The 23,600-nt window shown below is 42.2% G+C and overlaps 1 protein-coding gene across 1 annotated transcript in view; it reads left to right on the plus strand.

Annotated features, from left to right (window-relative positions):
- Positions 1 to 20,845, plus strand: part of ATP10B (ATPase phospholipid transporting 10B (putative)) — a 122,852-nt gene extending 102,007 nt beyond the window's left edge. Inside the window, 6 exon segments of the mRNA XM_032625008.1 lie at positions 1,411 to 1,440; positions 1,442 to 1,612; positions 3,019 to 3,099; positions 4,420 to 4,524; positions 13,296 to 13,483; positions 20,166 to 20,845. Coding sequence (XP_032480899.1) covers positions 1,411 to 1,440; positions 1,442 to 1,612; positions 3,019 to 3,099; positions 4,420 to 4,524; positions 13,296 to 13,483; positions 20,166 to 20,625 — 1,035 coding nt within the window. The 3' untranslated portion in view covers positions 20,626 to 20,845.
- Positions 20,846 to 23,600: the final 2,755 nt, after the last annotated feature.

Genomic DNA, 23,600 nt, shown 5'->3' on the forward strand with positions numbered 1-23,600 from the left:
AGAGAGATGCAAGGTCCATCCAGGGTCTCTCAGAGCACCAGGGTCTCCTTCAGAGCCAGGAAACCTCCCATTAGTCACCTGGGCAGAAAAGCCAAAGGATGGAGTTCCTCAGCTGAAGAATCTTGGTTAGCATTGTTATTATATAATCCAAAAACGGGACTAAGAGTTCTTGCGGGTGGTTGAGGAGGAAGCTTTGAAAACTCAGTGGCTGGTTGTGCCATTTCCTGGCTGTGAACACGGGCAAGGAGTAACTGAGTATCTCAGAGCCTCAGATTCCTCGTCTGTAGATAATGTTAAATAATATTAACATTATTACCAAGTTATAATATTTAATAATACATAAGTATAGTAGTATGATATTAGCAATGACATTAATCTTGCTAGGTTGATGGGACAAATTATGTATACCGCACATCTACTAATGTGGTATATACTAATATAGTATGTCACACACCTGTCACAAACAGAAGCTCAAATAACAATCGTGGTGTTAACGTGAATGTTAATATTACTAGTAGTATTACAGTACTAAACAGAGAGGCTCTTAAAAATAACACTGGCCCAGCAATCAGGGAATGAGAATTCTAGCTTGAACACAAACCCACTGAAAGCTTCCTTACAACATCCTTCACGCCTCTGTGCCCCAGCCACGTAGAGCTGAGAAGTTCTAGTTCTAATGCCAGGACCGGCTGCTTCTGTGACCTTGGTCAAGTCACCAAACCACATCACAATATGTTAGATAGTAATAGTGACCCAGCCCTTCTCAGGTGAGGAGGTCTTGGTAGAAAGATCTTTCGAAAGCATAAAGCAACTTAGGCACAAGGTTTCTTCTTCACCTTTGGAGCTGTGTGACCATGAGGCAAGTGTTGTGAGGTCAACCTCCTCACGAAGTCATCCTCCCGCCAGCCCTCCTGCCCGCGGTCAAGTCGTTCTAGCATCCCTTCCTCTTACCACGCTGCTAATCACAACGACTGCCTTTTGGTATCACGTGTCATGGTCTAGGTACTACTAATCGTATCCGAAAGATGGCAAGATGACGTTCAGAAAGGCTAAGCAACTTGACTGAGTTCACACCCAACTGGGGTGTGACTCAAGCTAGTACATGACCCAACTGGGGATTCAAAACCAGTCCTCTCCGCCTCCAAAACCCTATGCTCTTGACAACCTATACTTAACAAATCGGTGGAATTCCTTTCAGGTCCTAAAGAAGGTTAGTCATAGTAGTAGAAGTGGTAATGGTAGAATCTAAGGGATGAAAATTACCTGCAGTCCTTATACAACCTTGCCTGTCACAAACAAGGAAACTGAAGCTCCAAGTCTGAGTAGGGACTTGTCAGAGCTCCTAAGCAGCATCTGGTGACCCGGCTGCCCGTGGGTCCTCACTCACAAGGCCGCACCCTCTGCCTGCAGGGCTACGTCAACCTGCTCTTCTGGTACCAGTTTCTTCTGTGGTTTCTCTGGCTCCACCATGATCGATTACTGGCAGTTGATCTTCTTCAATCTCTTCTTCACCTCCTTGCCTCCTCTTGTCTTCGGAGTCCTCGATAAAGACGTCTCTATGGAAACACTCCTGGCGTTGCCTGAGCTGTACAAGAGTGGTCAGAACTCTGAGGTAAGGGGCTCGGGCAGGCGGGGAGGTGACCTCCAGCTCCTCCCTTGAGGTGTCAGAGGATGAGTGCTGGGCTGGCGGTCCTGTGTTCTGGTCACCACTCTGCCACTTACCTCCCACGTGACCCGGAAACACTGCTCCCTGCTTCTGGCCTATTTCTCATTTGCTGTTGAAGGTGATGGACCAGACCAGTGGGTATTTTTCTTTTCAGTTATTTCTTAATTACATCACACGTTAATACGGGACTGCCCTAGTTAAAGGGGAGGAGGGCTTCCAGAAAGTTCCCATCACCCTTATCTGGTCCTTGTCTGTAGGCTTTCAACAGAATGCCCAAGGCTTGGTTTGGGAACCCCTGGACTAAAACCACAGAACAGTCTCTTACAAGGCACAGAGGCCACACTGATGCCCTAAATGAGCTGGAGAAGTCACACAGCAGGCAGCCCGACTAGCACAGACACGGGTCGGGAGCTTGGATGCAGAAGGCAGAGAGGGGACCTGACTGCCTCGAAGGGGGAGCTCTGGGAAAAGGGATGTCGATATGCACAAGGGTACCTTTGCACCTGGGGAAAAGGAGGGCAAAGCCAGATGTGGTGCTTGAGAGCTGGTGATATTTTGGGGACAGCCAGTGAAGAACCAAGCCCCATCCTCAACCAGAGAGAGGTGGAGAGCAACACAGCAACCCCAGCACTTCCGGCAAGGGAGAGGTGGCGATGGCACACATACATCCTGGGCCCTTCTAACTGTCCCCTTCCCAGAGGCGAGCTAGCTGCATAATGTCTTCCTTGAGTAACTAACATTAAAAGAAGTTAATGTGGCAAAAACATACAATGTGAACAGTTTCACTTTTCCCAGGGAAGGCAAGAGGAGTGAAGCACAAAATGAGAAAGGTTGTCTCTGAAGCCACTGAGATCTTGGGAACCTGTGACCCTGGGCTGTGATTGAGGGTTCTCTTTCAGATGCTATTCAGAAACCTCAGAATCTCTAAACTTACCAAGTTTGTATTAGCACTAACAATGCGCTAATGAATGATAATCATTCATTATCATTTGGTAATAATTTGGTAATATATTTGGTAGCTGAGCCTTTACTAGCTACCAAAGCACAATTGCATTTAGACCTCTTGAAACCCAAGGAAATAGTTGGGGGTGTTTTTCTCTACTTTCTAAGGAAGAAGAAACAATGCTCAAAGACGTTTAGTGACTTTCGCTAAGGTCACACAGTGCTGGAACTGGACCTGAGGTCTGTCACCCCCCAGGCCCATGCTCCTAATCGTTCCATTCTATTGCCTCTAAGATAAGAAGCATTGTAAGTGCCGTGTTGTCTAGTCCAGCCATGCACAAGAAAGTTGCTTACAAAGAACAGAGGCTTGCTTTGATGGTGGTTACTGTCGATGTGTTATTTCCTGCCAGTGCTATAACCTGCTGACTTTCTGGATTTCCATGGCGGACGCGTTCTACCAGAGCCTCGTCTGTTTCTTTATCCCCTACCTGGTAAGTTGTATGGTCCCATTCTGACCGTACAAATAGCAGGGTAGAACTGGTCCTGTTTATATGAAATCCCAGACTAATAGTTTCCTAATATTCAGAGCAGGGGCTCCAAAGAGGAGGCCTGCAGACTCCACCCTACCCTGGTATTCAAAAAGTCAGAATATTTTACCAAAACGTCTTCATTTCTGCCAGCTTCTGAAACACTGAAAGCTATTATTACACTGGGTCATTTTTCCCTCGTGGCGAGAATCCAGAGTTGACTCACTGCCCTGCTTAGATGGGGGGCATGTGCTCCAGTTTGCCATAGTCCCCACCATGCCCTTTTGTGTCATGCCTGGCCTTCTTCACTCATTTACCACTGCTTACTTGAGCACTGAAGGTATTTGAATTTGCAACACTTGGTTTGTATTTAGATTTGACCTTCCAAGGTCAAGGCAGGAAGTGCTGATAATAAGGGATACTACATTCTATGAAATAAAAACAAGAATGCAGATAGTAAGGGATTCCAGCCCCATCTCAGTTTGGTTCCCCAGTTTAAAGAGTGAGAATTTATATAGCATAGGATATCTGTATTCATCCTAGACAGGGAACTCAGGTGTGGGGTAATTGCTCCCAGGAAGCCAGTGGTGTCTAGTCTCTGGCTCGTGTTCATTTGCGAATAGCAACACGATGAGTGTTGAGGTGGGCGTTTTGTGCTTTCTTTGAATTTCCTGGTTTACAATACCCTCCCTGGTCAGGCCTCTGCTTGCCTTTCCTGCTTCACCTTTTGCCCTTACAGCTGCTCAACAGACCTACCATCTAGGACGATTTGGACTTTTCACCCTCAGTTGTGGCCTTTGCCTTTCCTCTCTCTTTTCAAGAGACTAACTCCTCTTATTATAGTCTCAGCTGATTCCTCTTCTCTACTCCCAGCGTTCCTTGTACTTGCTGCCATTATAGCATTTATACCCTAAAATTGTACCACATTTGCCCTGCCTAGTCGGTCTCTAAACTCCTTGAAAGTGGACACAGCAGTGTCTTTAGCAGTTGGCATTGTGCCTGGTAGGTACTCAGTAAATTCTTCCTTGACTCCTTCTGCAGTGTTCTGGAATACTCATCACGGCTTCCTTTGCAAATGCTTTTTCAAGAGTTTAGTCCTGTCAACTCACTCCTCCTCTCGTCTGTCCCTTGGGTCAGCTCCACGTGATGGCAGCTGGATGCCTTCTCCCCAGCCTGCCCCTCCCTTGACACCTGCCTTCACTGATGTTTTACAATCACTCGTCAAAGCCCAGGCCTTCAGTCCATGGGCACATCTGCCAGTGCCTGTTTGTTCCTCCTCTGCAGGCCTACAAGGATTCTGACATCGACATCTTTACCTTTGGGACACCCATCAACACCGTTTCCCTCGCCACAATCCTCCTGCACCAGGCAATGGAAATGAAGACCTGGGTAAGTGCCCCAGAGCCCTTATGGCCTAAGAATTGTGTTCCTGTTCATCAACCGCCTTCAGATTTCTGAGCTGCTTTACTCCATATAATACTCCATATAATTGATCCACTGGATAAATACATACTGAACCCCTACCTGTGTTCCACTTGTACAGGGATAAAGAGGTAGAGAAGATAAAATTGCTGGCCTCAGCTTTGTAACCATCTAGCCAGGATGAAAAAACTAATTCATAAAGAAACAATGAGAAAATTTGTTGCCAAAATGCAAATTTTGATTAAAAAATTTCAGGGGTGTTTGAGAGAAAGGAAAACATTAGACTGATCACACTTGAGGCTGTGTTAGGGAGATATGCTCCCCATTTAACTTGGGGGTAAAAGATTAGAAGACTGTCTCCATGTAAGCATATCTCAAGCACGTCCAAATATCACATTTTAGTATCTTTCTCATTAAATTCGACTAGTCAATGATAATTATAAAAACAAAGAGCTTAAAATTATATGCCAGGTACATATCTACACGTTTTAATGTATTATCTTACTTAACCTCCCAGAGCCCTTTGTGTTAGATGGTATTTGGAGCGTTTTATTGAGATATAATTGACATACAGTGCTGTATAAGTTTAATGACTTGACATACATATATAGTTGACACTTGAACAGTTTGGGGTTTAGGGGCGCCAACCCTCCACGCAGGGAAAAATCCACACACTAACTTTACCGTTGGCCCTCCGTACCTGCAGTTCCACATCCATGGCTTTAATCGTGTAGTACTATAGTATGTATTTAGTGAAAAAAATCTGTGTATAAGTGGACGCGTGCAGTTCAAACCTGTGTTGTTCAAGAGTCAACTGTATTGCAAAGTGATGAGTGTTAACTAAACTTACTGTGGAAATCCTTTTGCAATATACGCATGTGTTAGGTGTTTTTTTTTAAATTCCCATTTTATAGCTATAGAAATGAATATAAAGAGGTTAAGAAACTTTCCCCAAGTAGTTCAAGACAGAAGCAAGTTTGAACCCTGGCCAGCTGACTCTTGACCGTTTAACCTCTGTGCTAATAGTGTGAGAAGGTAAGACTGACTGGTGCAGGGAGACCCCCTTGACAGAAAGATCTGCCTTTGGCCAAGCTGAGATGGCTCTTTCTGAAAGCATTTGTATTAACCATTTCGAAGACTTCCCCAAGTAGGCTCAGTGTGTTCCCAGCATTCTGCAATGGGACTTTCTCCCCACGCCCTACTATCACAAGTTAGGCCAGGCCCTGACATTGGGCAGTGGCTGATAAGAGCCACCCAAGGGAGCTTCCAGATCACGCAGTTCCCATCTGGAAAACCCCTTTGCTCCGATTCATGCCAATGACGGACAGACCAAAATGATGAAAACGAAAAGGCCTAGCCAAGCTTAAGTACACAGGATAAATTTCTTTCAGAACCACCAGAAAAACCACTTAGAAGCCGTGAGGAAGACAGACAAGAGTCATAACTTTAATACTGGGAACTGAGCCAAACTAAGGAAACATTTAGAACTCTTGAAAAATACAAAAATTTTATCATTGAAATTAGACTGGACACTGGCTAAAAGTAAACTACCAAATTGGAAGGTAGTATTGGGTACCCATCCAGAATGCCACACAAATATGAAAATGTAATCAAGAGGAATGGTGGCTAGAATAAATGGTTCCAGCAGCTACATAATAGGAGTCAGAGTCACAGAAGAACAAGCAAAGAATAGTAGAGAAGCAGTATCTGCAGAGATCATCACTGAGAATGACGATTAATCAAAATAAACCTGGGTATATTGCCTGGTATATCATAGTAAAACTGTACAGTGTGAGAGACAGACTATGCACCAATTACTTGAAATTTAACAGCAGTTAAAAAAGTAGAAACCGAAAAAACAATGGAGTAATTATCTTCCAAGACCTGAGGCAAAATAACAGTTATACTACCACTTACTTAAGACTGTGATAAATGACATTTTCAGATAAACTCTGCAAGGTCCACCACCCACAGACCCTCACTAAAGGAAGAAAGAAACATGCAAGAACATAAAAGCTAAAACTACATAAGAATCCTCCTGCCAATGCAGGGGACACAGGTTCGAGCCCTGGTCCGGGAAAATCCCACATGCCGCAGAGCAACTAAGCCCATGTGCCACAACTACTGAAGCCCACACACCTGGAGCCCATGCTGCACAAGAGAAGCCACTGCAGTGAGAAGCCCACCCACAGCAACAAAGACCCAACGCAGCCAAATAAAAATAAATAAAGACTTGGCTTTTTAAAATTAATTTATTTATTTTTGGCTGTGTTGAGGCTTCTGCTGTGTGCGGGCTTTCTCTAGTTGTGGCGAGCAGGGGCCACTCCTCACCATGGTGCACGGGCTTCAGTAGTTGTGGCACTTGGGCTCAACAGCCACGGCTCACAGGCTTAGTTGCTCTGTGGCATGTGGTATCCTCCCAGACCAGGGCTCGAACCCGTGTCCCCTGCATTGGCAGGCAGATTCCCAACCACTGCGTCACCAGGGAAGTCCCAAGACTTGACCTTTTAAAAATAATAATAATAAAAACAATTCCTTTAGGGCTTCCTGGTGGCGCAGTGGTTTGAGAGTCCGCCCGCCTGCCGATGCTGGGGATACAGGTTCAGGCCCCGGTCCGGGAAGATCCCACATGCCGCAGAGCAACTAAGCCCGTGAGCCGTGGCCGCTGAGCCTGCGCGTCCGGAGCCTGTGCTCTGCAACGGTAGAGGCCCACAACATTGAGAGGCCCACGTACCTCAAAAAATAATAATATTCCTTTAAATGTAAATGTACCAAAGCATAGTCAAAATCATTCAGCAAACATGAATAAACCAATCACTATTACAGAAATTGACTCAGTAACCCTGTTCCTAAAGACACAAGCCCAAGGATTATAAAGGTCAGTTTGAACCAAACTTATAAGTGACAGATAATTCCTCTCTCATACCCATTGTTTTCATGGATTCAAAAAAATAGAAAATATAGGCAATTCAATGTTCATGGCTAGAATAATTCTGATACGAAAATGAGCATGGACTGTTCAAGAAAACAAAATTACAGACCAATCTGTTCAATGAACATAAATGTAAAAAATTCTAAATAAAATATTGCCACACTAACTCAGTAGCAGGTTAAACATAATAATAAAGCCCAACCAAGGAACTTTCATATTCTGTTGGTAAACTATAAACTGATACCACCATTCTAGAGAGCAACTTGAAAATAGCTAGAGGAGTTTAAGTACTCACTATATGCTATGACACAATTCCACTTCCAAATATGCACCCTGGGCCATCCTTTTGCACATGTATATACATAGACATGTACAAGAATGTTTGTTTCTTCATTGTTCTTAATAGCAAAAAAAAAATCGGAAACAGCTTAAATGTTCATTAACAGGAAAATAAATAAATAGTGGCATATTCATACACTAGAACAGTTAAAATGAATAAACTAGAATGGCATTTATCAACAAAAATAAAGGTCCAAAGCATAATTCAGAGGGATACCTATACATGATAAAATTAAAAAGCATCCATTAACATGGATACATAAACATGTATATATAAAATACACAGAAGAATGAGGAACGCTGAGTTTATTTTCAAGACTAACGAGAAGGCATTTGCAAGGGATACTTGGGTGCTTGAATTGTATGTGTAAGGCTTAATCTTTTAATAAAATCTGAGGCAAATATGTGTAGAGGAAGAAAGAATAATTTTCCCTCTACCCTTCTAGGTTCTCAGCTTAGACACTACCCTTCTAGGTTCTCAGCTTAGACACTCTTGTAATAAAAGACAGATTAATGGGAGAAAAACGAAAGTTTAATAAATACTTCCTGTACACATGGGAGAGGCCAGGAAACTGAGTAACTTTCTGAAATGGCCCTGGCCACCACCTTAAATACCATCTCTAGCTAAAGACAAAAGAAGTTTTGAGGCTAGGGGAGGCCAGATACTGGTGTTGATAAAGATTTCCTAGAAATATAGAATTGCCCTTTTCTTCCAGGTACAGAGAGGGAGACACCCTTACAAATGGAGATTTCCCTTATAACTGTAAATGTCTCTTAAAAAAAGATAACTTCTTTTCAGTTTCCAGAGCTCCTCCTCTGTCTGCTGTTAAAAATAACCAGCTCAAGATAATCCTTATGCCAGAGACTTATCTGGGGATGGATATATTCTGCTCCCCTTTATATGGCATAAGATTAAAATTGATAAAGCTGGATGTCAAGTATATGAGATTTGTTGACTATGCACTTGAAATATTTCACAATAATTTAATTACTTTTTTTTAAACACCAGCACAAGATATTTCCCAAGAGGATCTCTGCTCTCCATGACCCTCTTAACCATTAGGTATCTTATTAACCTTCAAAATTGCCCTGTAAATATCAGGCCTCAATGTGTAACATAATGACTGGTTGTTCGCCCCTCTTTCTCAGAGCACTGCATTCATCTGCTTTAAAAGACAGAACCTGTTCCTTTCACTCACCATTCAGCCTATTAATCCACCTAATGCATCTCTAGACCAGGTATCCTGGTAGTTACTGGTGATTTCTGTTGCTCTTGGGAAAGGAGTTAGTTAGCTACTAGGATCATTACGAAAAAAAAGTGTTTCCCTTTTTAAAGTGCTTGAAGCAGAGGGAGAATGTCTTTCTTCCCTGGGTAGAAATCTAACATGAATTTTAATAGCTGTGTCAGCTTTCACAGTCCCCACCAAAGTGACTTAAAAAGTTAGCTAACTGCTTTCTTTTTCAGGGACAGGGGCTAGGATATTCAAACCACCCCTTCCACTGAAAACAAATTAATGTGTGTGTGTATGTATGTATTTATTTAATATATGTATACATATATAAACATATATATGTATACACACATTATATATACACACACACACACACACACACACACAAGTACATACGTATACATATGCTAAAGGTATGAAAAAGATGACAGGATAAAGACCAAAGCCTCTGGGAAAGTGGTGGGAAAGTGGGTTTGTAGAGAAGCAAGCTGAGCCAAAGCCTCTGTTTTCTTCAAAGCGTTTGCAACCCTGCCCAAAATGATTTTTGGCAGACTTCATTGAGCATAAAGTTCAGAAATTAAAAGCCAGGCTGCTAAAGTGGGAGTCTAATAAGAGATCACATTAATTAGGACCCCAAAGGCTCTACCTTCAGAGTAAAGGTATACCCAAAAGTGGACCTACCTGCACTCACCTCCCCAGCAGGGACTGTAGGGATTGTTCCCACTGTGCTGAAGAGAGCAGGGAGAATCAGTAAAAAGGACTTATCCTGGGAAATGGACCATGGGCTGGCCTCACACAGATTTGCAGCCCAGATTCTTTGTACCACCTGGGTGAGCCAAATTTTGACTTATGAATTCAGTTTAAAGTAACTGACAGTGCCCAAGGATGTTACAAAATACACATACACCCTCTCCAGGGAAAGTTTTCCTAAGCTTCAAAGTATCCCCACTAATTTTCCAAGGCCAAGAAGCATCACATATTCAAAAATAAGGAAGCTCATTATCATACTAAGTGAAGTAAGCCAGACAGAGAAAGACAAATATATGATATCACTTATATCATAATTTTTTTAAAGATACAAATGAACTTATTTACAAAACAGAAATAGACCCACAGACATAGAAAACAAACTTATGGTTGCCAAAGTGGAAAAGGGGTGGGGGAGGGGGGAGGGATAAAGTGGGGATTAACATACACACACAACTATATACAAAATAGATAACCAACAAGGACCTATAGGCAACTATACTCAATTTTGTAATAACCTGTAAGGGAAAAGAATCTGAAAAAGAATATATATATATATATATATATATATATATATATATATATATATATATATATAAACTGAATCACTGCAACTATACTTCAATTAAAATATATATAATAATAAACAGTAGACTTTAAGAAGATTTTTGCACTATATAACAACAGATTGCAGTAAGAAGTTTCAATAACTCTCAAATGAGTAAGAAAAATAAAATTTTCAAAAACACACAGAAAAATAAATAATGGGGCTTCCCTGGTTGTGCAGTGGTTGGGAGTCTGCCTGCTGGCTTCTCTGGTGGTGCAGTGGTTGGGAGTCTGCCTGCTGATGCAGGGGACACAGGTTCGTGCCCTGGTCCGGGAAGATCCCACATGCCACGGAGCGGCTGGGCCCGTGAGCCATGGCCACTGAGCCTGTGCGTCCGAAGCCTGTGCTCCACAATGGGAGAGGCCACAACAGTGAGAGGCCCGCATACCGCAAAAATAAATAAATAAATAAATAAATAAATAAATAATGAAGCTCAAAATGAAACAAGAACTCAATGAGGACCACAAGCACAAACATCAGTAACAAATATTTCAGGTATTGGAATTATCAGATATAAATCATAGAAAAGGTTTGTTTGCTATGTTTAAAGAAGATTAAGCTTTAAAATATCTGCAAGAATTCTAGAAGATGTGAAAAAAAGACCAAATAAAACTCTTAGGAATTAAAAAATACAATAACTGTAATTTAAGTTTCAATGGCTGGATTAACAGCAGATTAGGCACAGCTGAGGGAGAATTAGTGAACTGGTCAAATTATCCAGAATATAAAACAAAAGTAAAATAATGAAAATTATGGAACAGATATTGAGATATATAGAAGATATGGTGGTATCTTAAAAGATCTAACATACATTTGATTAGAGTCTCAGAAGGAAAGGAGGAGAAAATGAGACAGAGGCAATATTTGAAAAAGATAGTGACTTGAGAATTTGCAAAAGTAATGAAAGACATCATCCACGAGTTCAAGAAGATCAGCAAAACCCAAGCAAGATCAATTTTTTAAAAATCCACCCTTATAAGAAAACTATAGAACACTGAAGACGAAATAAAAATCATAAAAGCAGCCACGTTATAAGAGATTTCCTTCTAAGGAATAACAAATAAAGAGTTGCTCACTTCTCAACAGCAACAACAGAAGCCAGAAGATAGTAAAATGCTATCTTAAATACTAAAGAAAAATAACTTCCCAACAAGATCAAAAATAGTTTTTAAGATGAGAAATAAAATAATGGATCAGAGAATGCATCACCAGCAGACTTTCATGAAAGGATATTCTAAAGGATGTACAGCCATCCCTCAGTATCCACAGGGGATTTGTTCCAGGACCCAATGCAAATACCAAAATCTGTGGATGCTCAAGTCCGATAATCAGTTCCCCGTATCTGTGGATTCAACCATCCACAGATCAGGTAATACTGTAGTACAATTTGTTGAGAAAATCCACATGTAGTGGACCCGCACAGTTCAAACCCATGTTGTTCAAAGGTCAACTGTATTTAAAAGTATAAGGAAAGACACCCCAATGTTCATGGCACCACTGTTTACAATAGCCAAGACATGGAAGCACCCTAAATGTCCATCGACAGAGGAATGGATAATGAAGATGTGGTATGTATATACAATGGAATATTACTCGGCCATTAAAAAGAATGAAATAATGCCATTTGCAACAACATGGATGGACCTGTAGATTATCATACTAAGTGAAGTAAGTCAGAGAAAGATGAATATCAATCATATGATATCACTTCTATGCAGAATCTTTAAAAATGACACAAATGAACTTATTTACAAAACAGAAACACTCACAGACTTAGAGAACAAACTTAGGGTTACCAGGGGGAAAGGAGGGTGAGAGGGATAGATTGGGATTGACATGTACACACTACTATATTTAAAATAGATAACCAACAAGGACCTACTGTATATAGCACAGGGAACTCTGCTCAATATTCTGTAGTAACCTAAATGGAAAAGAATTTGAAAAAGAAGAGATACTTGTATATATATAACTGAATCACTAACACAACATTGTTAACCAACTACACTCTAATATAAAATTTTTTTTAAAAGTATAAGGAAAGAAAGCTCAGATGGAAAGTCCAAAATGCAAGAGGGAATGAAGGCATAAAAAGTGTCAAGCATGTAAGTAATCTTAATGAATACTGACCATATTAAACTGTAATAATGACTTATGTGATTTAAAAAGATAATAGAATTTAAATACACAGTAGCAATGAGATACGAGTCAGGAGGGAGGTAAACAATGTGTTCTAAAGTTAATGTATTCAGGAGGAGGGAAACAGAAACTTTATACCACAGTAAGTTAAAACTGCTTATTAGCATTTATTGAGTAATCACTAAGGAATGGAAATGAAATATATAACTTTCAAAGAAGTAGACAGGGAAATGAAAGTATATGGAATCGTCAGTAAGTTTTAAAGAGGACAAGAATTGGAAAGAAATCAGCATAAAACAGGCAGGGCAAAATGAGATCAGACTACAGAAGACTGCACTGCTTTGGAAATGAATAACTAACAGCCACATGTGGAAAAAATGAATTCATCACACAAACATAATACTGAGGAAAAAAGACAAAAGTCACATCAAATATGATTAATTTTTAAAAACAGACTATTAGGAGAGAAACATAGGTAGTAAAACTAAAGAATATCATGAAAATTATCACCAAAGTCAAGGTGATTTAGGGGTTTCCGGGGTATGTGTGTTCATAATTCTGGGTGGTAGCAATATAGGTGTTTACTTTATCATAAGCCATTAAATGGCACACTTTTTAAAATTGTTTATAGGTATGTGGCATTTCCAAAAAAAGAAGTTTAAAACAAGTTAAAGTAGCGTGACTGCATTCCCCCCTAATCTAAGCTATCCCTTCAACAGTGTTTACTTCTTTCCTTCCACAGACCATCATCCACGGGCTTGTTCTCGCAGGCAGCTTCCTGATGTACTTTGTGGTATCCCTACTGTACAACGCCACCTGCGTCACCTGCAACAGTCCCATCAACCCCTACTGGGTGATGGAAGGCCAGCTCTCGGACCCCACTTTCTACCTCGTCTGCCTCCTCACACCGGTCGTGGCTCTTCTCCCAAGGTTTGAACAGGGGGTGCTATTTTCTTCCTAGAATTACCACTCTCCCCTCAATCAGCCATTTTCATAGCCCAAGAGTCAGGAGTTTGACTCCAGCTGGGATGCTTGAGGCTATTGTTTCAAAGATAGGGAGCTAGGACAGAAAGAATAATGAACTTGGAGGCAAATAGCACGGACTCTGGTCCCAGCTCAGCCACAGAGCAGCAAAGTCACCAAATCTGGCACAACCTCTGTTATAACATCTGTAAAATGAGAGTACTAATTCCTACCCTCCTGCCATACAAACTTTGTTGTGTAAAAAGAATCATTTTGAAGAGCTCTATAGTCCTTTATTCCTTAGCCCCGGAGTCTCACTCTCAAATGCCTACAGGGACAGGTAAGCAACAGCAGCAAACCACGTGAAGTACAGACAGACATTAGGAGAAGGAACTTCTAAGCTTCAGCCTATCACTGCCACAAGGAAAGATCAAGACCAGCATTTCAGAGCTTTAGATTTTTCCCAGAAATTCAAATTTTGCATGAAATAGCCAACTTTTTAATACTACTCAAATTTTTTAAAACACACACCCTGTATTTGCCAAATAAATCACTCATGCAGAGGGACTACTTCTAACATTTCCAGCCTAAATCCTCTACATTCGCCTTTTCCCAAAAAACAGCAACAGCAACAACAACGCCTGGCATGTCCTTAGAATTTACTCTTGACACATGCTTTCCTATCTAGCTCCTCCATTTTTGCAAAAAATGCCTTTTGCAAAATCACCTAGAAATTAGGCAAAGCAGTGGTTGTAGTCCTACTTGCTCATGGAACAGCTTAAGTCCTATGAGGGACCAGAATGTGTCCTCCAGCCCACCACAAGTCACAGTGGGAGCTGAGTTCTCCCCACTCGGAGGCCAGTGTTCTGTTCTCCATCCCACACTCTCTAGTCAGAGCGTTCGGTGGTGTCTCCTTATCATTATATAACCCACAGCTAGCAGAGTTCTTGTCATGTAGGCTGCCCTCAGAGATAAATGAGAAAAAGATGCTAAAGAAACAGATGACTAAAACAGAACTCTTGCTCTCAAGAAGTCTACAGCGCAGTGGACAATTCAGACAGAAGTTTAATCGTAATACAGGTGAAAGTAACTAGTATTAAAACAGGGCCCTGGGACTGAAGAATGGGAAGCAATTAAACACAAGCCTCAGAGGACATTATTTCCCACCCACCCCCTTTCTCAGCCCAACCCCTTGGGAGACAGAGCCTGGGAGAGACCATGAAGGTCCTGCCCTCATTGGAAAAGGGCATCTAATATGTGGGTTAAATATTTTTGTCCACACTTTTGGGGTTAAACACGGTTATGATCACCTCCGACCAAGGACTGACCTCCTCTGTTCTGTGTCTTATCTGGGGTATGGAAAGAGCAAGTCATCAGCCGAGGATTCTTGTCCTACCCTTGGTTAGAAGACACATTTGGAGCCAGAGGCTACCAGCTTGATGAGGGTTGTTGAAAAGTATGAACGTTCTTGGAAAAGACAAACACTCAACATTACAGCTTGTTAAACAAATGAGGGACAACTTAGGGAAAAGTAGGCAAGTATTTTCCTGCCAGTTACCATAGTGCGCAAGTTAAATCTATGCTTATTCTATGTGATCATCGTAAACTTGAATTACTGTTTAATTCTGTTGCCTAAGAAAGGCAAAGAGATTTCCTCTGACAGAGAAAGGATTATTTTAATAGCTCCAAGGACTGTTGACTTGTAACCTTAGGACAATTAATTTTTGTTACAGAAATCTACATGATAGAATGTTTGCTATAGAAAACTCTATTTGTTCACTTAAAGATGTAAGCTGTACTTATAATAAGATTGATTTCACTCACCAAGCTTGTGATAATTAGCCACTAACCGTGACCTCTCTTAATCTCGGTCTAATTACTTCAACCAGTATAAAGGAACTATATGGATTCTCTTAAACTAAGAGAAAGTAAGTTTCTTTTGTTTTATCTCTTAAATAACTAACACACAAACTTTAAAACACAATGCAGCATCGTAATTCGCTACAATAGAGCCCCTTGGACACTCTTTCTTTAGCTTCAGTAACACAGAACTCTCTTGGTTTTCTCCTACTTCTTCTTTGTTTCTTTTGCTGGTTCATGTCTTGTATTGTCAAGCCTTTGTCCTAGGTTCTTTTGTCTTCTCACTTAATTCTTTCCATAAACATAAGCAACCACTATTGTGAAGTTAAATATCATTTTTCACAAATGAATCTCTAATATAAACTCCCAGCACAGATCCTTCTCCGAAATCCCAGATACATCTTTCTAAGCTACCTATACCTCACCAGCACTGGGCCTGCTACATCTGAGGAAAGTGGGAGACATCTGTAATTTAATTCGCTATCTACTTTCTGTCACCACCACCATCCCAGAAACCTGGCTCTCTTCCCGAGTTCCTTTCATCCACTGTTGAACCACTTAGGACCAAGGCAGGGCCCCTGAGACTTATCCTTGATACCACCCACCACATGCCCCTCTCTCGCCCATCACCAAGACCGACAATTTTATCTGCTAACCTATTTCTCAGTAGGTATTTCCGTCTGCTATTTCCATTTCTACAGCCACCACCATGGATAGGTTATAAGACTTTCATTCCGAATTACTTCAATAGTCTCCTACCGGGTTTTACTCTAATCCATTATCATTGGGTCAAAGTGTAATCGTGTCACGTTCATAACTTCCCAAGGCCTTTACAATAATGCACCAAACCCAAAACATTCCCCGTGGTCCTTGCCTGCTCTGACCCTGCAACCCTCTGTGTCCCTAGTCCCCTCACTCTTGCCCTCACTCTCCACACTGCAGCCATTGAGTCCAGGATTTGCTTCTCACCCCCTCTTTGCCCTGGCTTCCTCCTATTGCCTCCCTCAGTCCTCACCTTTAATGTTTCCTCCTCAAGGAAGGTTTCTTGCACCAGATCCCGTGTTTGACACTCACTGCTCCTGCGGCTTCTAACTAACTCTGTTCCTGTGCTTCCTGACAGCAAGATTCCTGTCAGTCTGGTTCCCAGCTTAATAATCCCTTGAGGCTTGGCCCATTGTAGGAACTTGCCAGGTATTTGTTTCACTAAATGGACAGAGAGGGAAATTGGTAGCTCGGGGGAATGTTTAAACTGAGAAAATTCCAGTTTCCCGCAAGAAGTTGAGTCTTTCCTGAAACACATATGTAATGGCCACCTGCACTGCCGCCCTGGGTGAGATGAAAAAGAATGGGGAGAAGTTTCTGATTCCGTAGGACCTACTGTGGTCTTCAGAAACCCCTGCTCACTTTAGAGCATCCTGAATCTTTTTTTTTTTTTACATCTTTATTGGGTATAATTGCTTTACAATGGTGTGTTAGTTTCTGCTTTATAACAAAGTGAATCAGCTATACATATACATATGTTCCCATATGTCTTCCCTCTTGCGTCTCCCTCCCTCCCACTCTCCCCATCCCACCCCTCCAGGCTGTCCCAAAACCCCGAGCTAATATCCCTGTGCCATGCGGCTGCTTCCCCCTAGCTATCTACCTTACTACGTTTGTTAGTGTGTATATGTCCATGACTCTCTCTCGCCCTGTCAAAGCTCACCCTTCCCCCTCCCATATCCTCAAGTCCGTTCTCCAGTAGGTCTGCGTCTTTATTCCTGTCTTACCCCTAGGTTTCTTCATGACATTTTTTTTCTTAAATTCCATATATATGTGTTAGCATACGGTATTTGTCTTTTTCTTTCTGACTTACTTCACTCTGTATGACAGACTCTAGGTCTATCCATCTCATTACAAATAGCTCAATTTCGTTTCTTTTTAAGGCTAAGTAATACTCCATTGTATATACGTGCCACATCTTCTTTATCCATTCATCCGATGATGGACACTTAGGTTGTTTCCATCTCCGGGCTATTGTAAATAGAGCTGCAATGAACATTTTGGTACATGACTCTTTTTGAATTTTGGTTTTCTCAGGGTATATGCCCAGGAGTGGGATTGCTGGGTCATATGGTAATTCTATTTGTAGTTTTTTAAGGAACCTCCATACTGTTCTCCATAGTGGCTGAACCAATTCACATTCCCACCAGCAGTGCAAGAGTGTTCCCTTTTCTCCACACCCTCTCCAGCATTTATTGTTTCTAGATTTTTTGATGATGGCCATTCTGACTGGTGTGAGATGATATCTCATTGTAGTTTTGATTTGCATTTCTCTAATGATTTCTCTAATGATTAATGATGTTGAGCATTCTTTCATGTGTTTGGCATTCTGAATATCTTCTTTGGAGAAATGTCTATTTAGGTCTTCTGCCCATTTTTGGATTGGGTTGTTTGCTTTTTTGTTATTGAGCTGCATGAGCTGCTTGTAAATTTTGGAGATTAATCCTTTGTCAGTTGCTTCATTTGCAAATATTTTCTCCCATTCTGAGGGTTGTCTTTTGGTCTTGTTTATGGTTTCCTTTGCTGTGCACAAGCTTTGAAGTTTCATTAGGTCCCATTTGTTTATTTTTGTTTTTATTTCCATTACTTTAGGAGGTGGGTCAGAAAGGATCTTGCTGTGATTTATGTCATAGAGTGTTCTGCCTATGTTTTCCTCTAAGAGTTTGATAGTTTCTGGCCTTACATTTAGGTCTTTAATCCATTTTGAGCTTATTTTTGTCATCCTGAATCTTTTAGACATAATAGAAGGATGGGAGCCTCTCTGCTTATAAGGCTTTAGAAATAAAAAAAAACATTTAAGGATTATTTTTGGAAAAGACCTTAGATGTCCTCTGGACCAACTGGATGACGTTTTAGATAAACTGACACCCAGAGAGGGGGTATGAACTGCCCAGCATCACAAGATGGTATATGCTTCTCCAGAGATGACATAGTTTTAGTTACCTTCTTACCTAAACTTGGAACAGGAAAATATTCTAGGCACATATAGAGACCCCCGATTCCAGAGTCCACTACAGGCTACAGGAAGCTTGGCAGGGGAAAGGAACCTTGAGTTAACCATCAAGGAGATCTATCAACTTCTCGGGAGACCTTAGGAAACCCATCTCATCACTTGGGACCTCAGTATCTTCATCTGGAAAATAGTGATAATACACTGATGCTGTGAAGCTAGCATAGCCTGTGGATTCAAGACAAGGACGTATTGGGAAACTACTTTAAAAGTATTAAGTTCCACAAAGAGTTGACATTCCAAAGCAAGAAAATTTGCCTAAATTAGAAGAGCTCAGAAATAGAATGGACTGCCTTATGCATGGTAGACGAGAGAAAAGCCTCAGAATCCATAGCACTTGGTCTTTACCACAGCTTGACCACCGTGTGGCTCTGGACAAATCATTCAGTCTCTCGGTGCCTCAGTCTCCATGTCTGTACATAGCGGGAAACAAAAGTACCAACCACGTGGGATTTGGGGGAGAATAATATGAATTAATAATATGTAAAGCAGTTAGAATAGTCCTGGTACCTAACAAGTGTTAGCTGTTATATTTTGTTGTTGAACTCCCCAGTACCAGAGGCGTACAAGCATAGATTTGATCCATCAGTCAAGAGAGTGGCAAAGATGACCTTTCCCGGATAAATGCTGGAGAGGGTGTGGCGAAAAGGGAACCCTCTTGCACTGTTGGTGGGAATGTAAATTGATACAGCCACTATGGAGAACAGTACGGAGGTTCCTTCAAAAACTAAAAATAGAACTACCATACGACCCAGCAATCTCACTATTGGGCATATACCCTGAGAAAACCATAATTCCAAAAGAGTCATGTACCACAATGTTCATTGCAGCTCTATTTACAATAGCCAGGACATGGAAGCAACCTAAGTGTCCATCGACAGATGAATGGATAAAGAAAATGTGGCACATATATATAATGGAATATCACTCAGCCATAAAAAGAAACGAAATTGAGTTATTTGTAGTGAGGTGGATGGACCTAGAGACTGCCATACAGAGTGAAGTAAGTCAGAAAGAGAAAAACAAATACCATATGCTAACACATACATATGGAATCTAAAAAAAAAAAGGTTCTCAAGAACCTAGGGGCAGGACAGGAATAAAGATGCAGATGTAGAGAATGAACTTAAGGACACGGGGAGGGAGAAGGGTAAGCTAGGACGAAGTGAGAGGGTGGCATGGACTTATATACACTACCAAATGTAAAATAGCTAGTGGGAAGCAGCCTCATAGCACAGTGAGATCAGCTCGGTGCTTTGTGTCCACCTAGAGGGGTGGGATAGGGAGGGTGGGAGGGAGACGCAAGAGGGAGGAGATATGAGGATATATGTATATGTATAGCTGATCCACTTTGTCATAGAGCAGAAATTAACACACCATTGTAAGGCAAATATACTCCAATAAAGATGTTAAAAATAAGTAAATGAAATTTTTTTTTAAAAAAATTTTTAAGTGCCATCATTACGAACTAAGAGGTGGTACAAGCATTTATGAGAAGGAAGTTCAATCAAAACAGGCTTCCCCAAGGAAGTACCCCATGATTCATGCAGTCATTAAAGGCCAATACATGGTAACCTTTTCTTTATAATAACTAACATTAAATTAACATTGTTTGGAAAAAAAAAAAAAAAAGATGATCTTTCCCTGGGCAGGGAGTTGGATTCTAAGGACCCTTTCAATGCTGAAATTCAGAAGTCAGAAGTCAGAAAATATCTTTATTCTATTATTTCCCACCAGGTACTTTCTCCTGGCTCTACAAGGGACATATGGGAAGTCTCTGATCTTAAAAGCTCAGAAAATTGACCAACTCCCCATGGACAAAAGAGAGCTGGAAATCCAGAGTTGGAGAAGCCGACAGAGGCCTGCCACTGTCCCTGGAGAGGCCCAGCCCACCCACCGTCCAGGGCCACCTGCCCCAGAACCGAGCTTCAGAGCCAGCACCCCAAAGAGCTCGAGCCCTGTGGAGTTCAAGTACAAAGAGGACTGGGTGCTGCCCGGAGAGAGATCCAGTGGAGACCACATAAGGGATGACCCATGCTCACGGGACTCCTGGGCTAAAGTCTCATCTGGGGAGCACCTTCTCCTGGAGCCTAGTAGGATGATGGCGTCCGGAGCCTACTCAAGTGGACAGACTAACTCGAACCGGCCCTTCAGCCAGGGCAGCCATCGCCGATCCCAGAGTTCAGTGACCATATGAGGGGCCTGCAGAGATCTGCACAAACTCAGAGGAGGCTGCCTAATCACTGGCTTAATTAACCACGACTCTTCCTCTTCATGAGGGGAAGAATGTGCCCGTCTTATCCTCTTCTCCCCACCAGGCTTGACTTCCTTAGAGGAAGTGCTGGCCCCAAGGGGTCTGACAAAAAAGGACTGGAAACCAGTCGACCTCTAGTTTTCTCCTGCTGCCAGGCAGCACTTCTTGCAAAAGGTTTTTTATAAGGAAGCTATATTTCTATTGCATTGAGCGTTTTTCATTTTTTAACCCAGAGACATTCTTTGACCCTCTAGTTAAGTACAGCCTACAACCCAATGCAAGGGCCATCAGTTTCCCAGATGCCAAGAAGTGTGTAGCGAGCCAGCCAATATCTCAAGATCTGGAAGTTTCTGGGCTTGTCAAACCATCACCTCACCCCTCGGTGTCAAGAGTTCAAGTTTCAGAAGAGTCTCATACACACAAGTGCCTCATCTCAAGTGTATTGCAGGGATGGTCATGTCGGGGTTAACGTCCCTTCCAGAGTTGGGTCTACTCTAAACCAAAGAAAATCACATCTAAAGATTAAAATCAGATTTGTGTGGGGGGGTTTTTTTTGTTTTGTTTTGTTTTGCGATACGTGGGCCTCTCACTGTTGTGGCCTCTCCCGTTGCGGAGCACAGGCTCCGGACGCGCAGGCTCAGTGGCCATGGCTCACGGGCCCAGCCGCTCCGCGGCATGTGGGATCCTGCCGGACCCGGGCACGAACCCGTATCTCCTGAATCGGCAGGCGGACTCTCAACCACTGCGCCACCAGGGAAGCCCTAAAACCAAATTTGAACTCAGAGCCACAGACACTTCTGAGGGTCATAAGGCCGCAGCTAGTTGGAGAGGCAGAAAGAACATAAGCATGTGAAAGCGAATGGACGTAAGCACGTGAAGCGGGAACTCCACGCTTCAGCTAATAGGCTACAGGTCCCACAGTCTGGGGAATCTACCAAGAGGGCATGGGCAGCACTCTTCTTTCTTTTAAAGATATTTACTTTATTTATTTTTAAATAAAAGTACAAATATGCCCCGCTTTTCAAAAGTTTGCCTTAAGCCATTTCACTTTTACCAAAGATCTACATTGGTACCTGTTGTTGCTAACCGAAAGAAATCCAAAGAGTTGCATTTCTTTCTGCTTTTACCCCCCCCCAAAAAAAAGGTGGAAAGTGAAAATAGCATTCAGCATTTATTTTGCAGCCAGCGGTTACAGAGCACTGAGCATTGAGTGGCACCACCCAACTCCTTCCCCAAGAACTCCACTCAGCAGCTCAGAATCAAACCGCCATAGCTTTGAACTGTGTCTAAGCAGCTGGGCTTTATCTGGATCTATCCAGATACTTTGTGCATCCATTAGCAAGATGTGTCCTAAGGTAACTGCTTCTTTGTTTACGCCATTTCAGCTTACGAAAATTTTCATACTAACGCTCTACTTTCAGATAGCAGGGGAAGCCTGTACCCATTCCTCGTTCAACTCTCAGAAAAGGAAAGCTCTAAGATCAGACCTTTACACAGCTGCACCCAGAACAGACGACCCGCATGACAGAGCAACTCTGAGCCCAAACAACAACATCTGAAAGAGTAGGACCAGTGTCAAACCCCATTTATTAAGCTTATCCCAGAATATCACAGGCTTCAGTTGAATTAGGGAGAGCCAGAGGAAGTCTCACTTCACAGGGAAAAGAAGGATTACATAGACTTCTTATCCCTAGAGGTCATAAATGCCGAAAATGCAAAAGAGCTCAAAACAGTGTTGGAATAAAAGAATGGATGATAGGATTCTAATACACTGTCAAGAGAAGTGAGGTCTACCATGGGCAAGGATAGCCTGTCCCTAGTCTTTTAAGGTGAGCCAGGGAGGACTACTGAACCCTCCCCCCTTAAGGTGGTGCCCATATATGTCAGGCAAAAAGTACAAGGGTGGGAACAAGTGTGGCAAGTTACAGCCACCCCATGAATTGACTTATCATTTGAGTTAACTTCTCGGCAGAAGTACCCAAAAAGAGCTCAACAGTCAAGCTGGCACATGGCAGACTGAGCTGGTCCTCTGACCATCCTGCTGGCAAACCTTAACTGGAAGGGCCATTTGGGACATGGCCCAAATATACTGGATCTCTTTCACTGACTTGGCCACATAATGATGCCAGCAGTGACCAGCTGGTGGGTCTTCAGGGGAATCCTTCGTGAGGATTGCTAGAGGAGGAGCAGGTAAACACATCAGGCCAAGCAGTAATCATACAAATTGTCCCAAATGAGGGGAATGAGCCAAAGCCAAAGCTTGGATCTCAGGGTCCTTCCTTTCCCCCGTAGGATTCCTGCTCACTCCTGAAAGCCAGATGAGACGGGATGTTTCAGAAAAGAACAGAGTAGTGGGAAGAACACTGGCCTCAGGAGATGGGGGTGGCAGTCTTTTCTCTGCCCCGTATTCTCTAGGAGCTAGGAGCACTGACGTGGCATGCTTCACCTGCAAATTAGGTTAGAACTGCCCTACCTCCCAGGCTTGGCATAAAGATCAAGTCAAAATTACACGGGGTTGTTAAAACCCTTTGAAAGCTGTAACACCCTTGATAATAACACAGGGATTTTTATTCCAGAGCTAAGAGGAAGCGAGGTCATGGGAAGTTGAGAAAATATCGGACCCCTGTACCTAAACACCAAAGCACACCCAACATTCTCGTGCTGCTCTCTTTCTTGCACGACCAACCATCCCAGTTTGCCTGAGCTTTTCCCAGTTTTAGCACTGAAAGCCCCACATCCTGGGAAACTCCTTAGTCCTGGGCCAACCAGGCCAACTGGTCACCTACTCTTGCCCTTTTTTGTTAAAGCAAAACAACAGTGACCATCCAAGTACCATCTTAGGGGAAAAGGTTATAACAACTATTTCTCTGCAATGTAATGCTGATGACTGTACTTAATACTTTTTTATACGTTCATGA

This window comes from Phocoena sinus, chromosome 3, assembly GCF_008692025.1.
Source record: "Phocoena sinus isolate mPhoSin1 chromosome 3, mPhoSin1.pri, whole genome shotgun sequence".
Classification (NCBI taxonomy): domain Eukaryota; kingdom Metazoa; phylum Chordata; class Mammalia; order Artiodactyla; family Phocoenidae; genus Phocoena; species Phocoena sinus.